The sequence below is a fragment of the Chiloscyllium plagiosum genome, chromosome 45 (assembly GCF_004010195.1).
Source record: "Chiloscyllium plagiosum isolate BGI_BamShark_2017 chromosome 45, ASM401019v2, whole genome shotgun sequence".
NCBI classification, from domain to species: domain Eukaryota; kingdom Metazoa; phylum Chordata; class Chondrichthyes; order Orectolobiformes; family Hemiscylliidae; genus Chiloscyllium; species Chiloscyllium plagiosum.
The window spans coordinates 10,719,335-10,722,880 of NC_057754.1; the positions used below are offsets into that span (position 1 = coordinate 10,719,335).

A 3,546-nucleotide genomic window follows, 5' to 3' on the forward strand; every position below is an offset into this window, starting at 1 on the left:
TAGATAGAAAGAAAGAAAATAGCACAAAGTATCTGCAGACTTTCGTTAGGAAAAACAATCTTCATCCACTGTGAAGTCATGCTGGGGAAAACTGAGGAAGGAACATTAGGACGAGAGCATAAAGGAATGGAGAGAAGGAGGACGAAAATGGTAAAAAAAAAACCCAGCATGAACATCGATCCTGCTATTTCCGTGACCCCAGGACTACCCAAATTATTTTTCAGTTACTAATCCTTTCGTGCTTTGGCAGCAAATGTGCCAAGGTAAGATTCTGCAATTGGATGGGTGAATAATCAGGAACCTGTCTTCTGTGGTGTTGAACAGGGATATATATTGTCCCAGATCCCAGGAGCAGAATTCTGTCTTTTCATTTTGATGAAATCGTGGGTTATTTTCCATTCCAAGTGAAAGGGTCAGAAGAACAGTGATTGACTATGTATTCTCAAAACTCTGCATTCTTTTATTGAGCATTCTATCAGTATTCAGAGCAGAGTGCTGTGGCATTAGCATTTGGAATTGATGCCTCCTACATCCAAAAGGCTTTTCACAAAATTTTCTGAGACCATGGAAAGATTGTAATGCCGTGAGCCACACTAATAGAAATCAAATAAGTGGAGACATCATTCTGATTTACCACTGTTAAAAACAAGCAGCGAGCCTGGTGAAAGGACCTATCAGCAAGTTCTTCAGCTCCTCTCGGAACTTTTTCTGTGATACCGCATAGATAAAGACGTTATTACAACAGCTGAGAAACGTGAGCATTATGGCTGTCTCTTGAAGGACATATTGCACATTGTTGGTATTCAGGCTCGTGAAATACCCCTCCCCTGTCACCCGCACATAGAGGAAATGCCCGACATATGTGACCCAAAGGAGGAGGAAGCTGAGAGAGATGGCAAAGAGCAGCACAATGGACCTCCTGCGGTTGGTCATCTCCTGGTCTTCACGATTGTCAGTGCTGTGGAGCCTTCTGCGGGCTCTGTTGGCTTCGAGGATGTGTCTTACTGTCAAGGCATTGAGCATCAGAATGAGGAGGAATGGCAGAAAAGGAGTGAGGATATGATCCAGCCAATCATACGCCTGCCAGATGGTTGAGGTGTAGAAGATAGATTTGATGTCACAGAACCAGGGCACTCCATCTAAGATATACAAAGGCTTGTAGATGAAGTATAAAGGGATGTTCTTGATATAGCTCAGGACACAGATTATTCCAATGATCAGTGATGCAGTTTTCTCAGTGCAGTATCTGGTCTTCAAGTTCTGGCAGCAGATGGCTATGAAACGGTCGACGGTAAAGGCCACTGTCAGCCATACTGAGCTATCCCTTGTAGAATAAACAAGCACCGGGCTGATACTGCACACGGGGGTGGTGGACAGGACACTGTTCCTAAAGTAGATACGGCTGATCCGGTTGAGAATGACAGCTGTAATGATCACAAGTAAATCATTCACTGCTATCGCCACCAGGTAGTAGGTGATGCACCAAGAGAGACCACACCGTCCTCGGATTAAGATTGGAATTGCAAGGAAGTTGGCTGTGAGAGATAAAAAAGAAATGATGTTCCTAATTGAACCCCAGTTACTACATCAAGCTACAAGCAACTGATATCCAAAAGACTTGCCCACTTGCCATCCGCAGACTGAATATTATTCTTTCTGATGACTAATTCAATCTTCATGGCAAGTTAATGAACTTAATCCAGATTTGTTTTCTCTGTTCATTATATTAATCAAACCAAGTCAGACTATCCATCAACAATATGCTAGCTGGCTCCAAATGGATCCCTCTCCAGGAATATCTTGATCTCAATAATCATCACCTTCAAATTTTCATATGTTTCCATAGTCTTGCTTGTTATTTCCTACAATTGCTGAAATAATTTTTGGGTCTCAGAATACTTTCAATTCTGTCGTATTATTATTCCTTGATATTACTCCCGTCATCACTGTTAATCATGTTATTAGCCACTAAGAGCCTAATCTCTACAATTATGGTGACACAATGGCTCAGTGGTTAGCACTGCTGCCTCACAGTACCGGGGGCCCTCGTTCAAATCCAGCCCTCAGGCGACTGCCTGTGTGGGGCTTGCACATTCGCCCCCGTGTGTGTGAATATCTTCCGATGCTCCAATTTCCTCCCACAGTCCAACAATGTGCAGGTTAGATGAATTGGCAGTGCTAAATTGCCCACAGTGTTTCAGGATGTGTAGGCTAGTTGCATTGGTTCAGGGAAATATTGAGTACGGGGAGTGGTTGTGGGGATACTCTTTGGTGGGTCATTGTGGACTTGTTGGTCTAAAAAGCCTGTTTCCCCACTGTACGGAATCTATGATTACATCTCACAACTACTGCCTCTCTTCTTCTTTTTAAGGTTGTTGCTTTAGACATAGTTCATTGATGAAACGTTGGGTTAATTCTTTTCTTGAACCATTTGTTGTCAAATTTGCTTGTAAAAGGCCCTTAAACCCAATCCCCATAAACACTGAAGTGCCTGAAGAAACAAGCACAGGTCCAGCTTCTCAACTGAAATCTAGTGATAAGCAAGTGATGTTGACCCTTCCAACATTAGCAACATCCAGCTGATGATTGAAATTTAATTAAGCTAATTATCCAAATTAAAAGCCAAATCCTCAATCCTATGAGTAGAATATAAAGATGTGAAACGTTTAAAAATCTTGGATCTCTAACTTTTAACGAAGTTCATTATTAATTTTTAAGATCTGCTCAGAGAGATTGGTTGCACCATTTGAGGGACTAATTACCCGTTATTACCATTTATTTGACATAATAATCATACTCTAATAATCCATTTGTGAACACTATAATAAGATGAGCGCATGAAATAAGTTTAAGAGCAGAAAAAATGATATTTTGACACTTGTGATAAGGTTTTATTCCACACCTTACTAAAGGTACTGGAATTGGTTTATGAAATTGGAATAAAACATAATGTTCAATAATGTAAACAAAACTGTTCATGCATATGCCACAAGTCATAGATTAGCAATCTGATAAATTGCATTTCCTTTAAGGTGTAGCATTATAGTTTCAATAGTACTATCAACGTTTCATGGTACAAGCTTCAATTGCTGTGTGATTTATTATAATGGTATAATACTCGATGATTCGCCTGCATAAATCTTAGAACCTGTTTACAATCCCTTACAGCACTAAATATTTGAATAATTTAGTCTGCTCTATAAAGGGAAGTTAAAACATTTCTTTAAATTTACAGCATCATAAATTCATTATTTGTTATCCATTGCTTACCAGGAACACCCACGGCAGCCAGAATGGGGTAGCAGATGGCATAGAAGAGACCCTTTGTCGGTGTGTGCATGATTTTTCTCAAACTAAGAGAACTAAACGAATTCTGAAATTTTTAGAAGCAAGCTCTGTGATGAAGCACCCCTCAGTTATGACAAGTGGCATTCTCTGGAGGGACAATTAGGTTGCAATATATCAACTTACAAACAAATTAACTCATGGTTTCATGCCTGGCCAAACGTACACAGTCTATCATCTGGAAGTACAATGGAAGCAGAA

The 3,546-nt window shown here is 40.2% G+C and overlaps 1 protein-coding gene across 1 annotated transcript; it reads right to left on the minus strand.

Moving 5' to 3' along the window:
* Positions 1-639: 639 nt before the first annotated feature.
* LOC122544018 (probable G-protein coupled receptor 139) lies at positions 640-3,340 on the minus strand. Its single transcript, XM_043683033.1, has 2 exons — positions 3,271-3,340; positions 640-1,535 (listed from the first exon to the last, which is right to left on the minus strand). The coding sequence occupies exons 1-2, from the start codon at positions 3,338-3,340 to the stop codon at positions 640-642; spliced, it is 966 nt and encodes a 321-aa protein (XP_043538968.1).
* Positions 3,341-3,546: the final 206 nt, after the last annotated feature.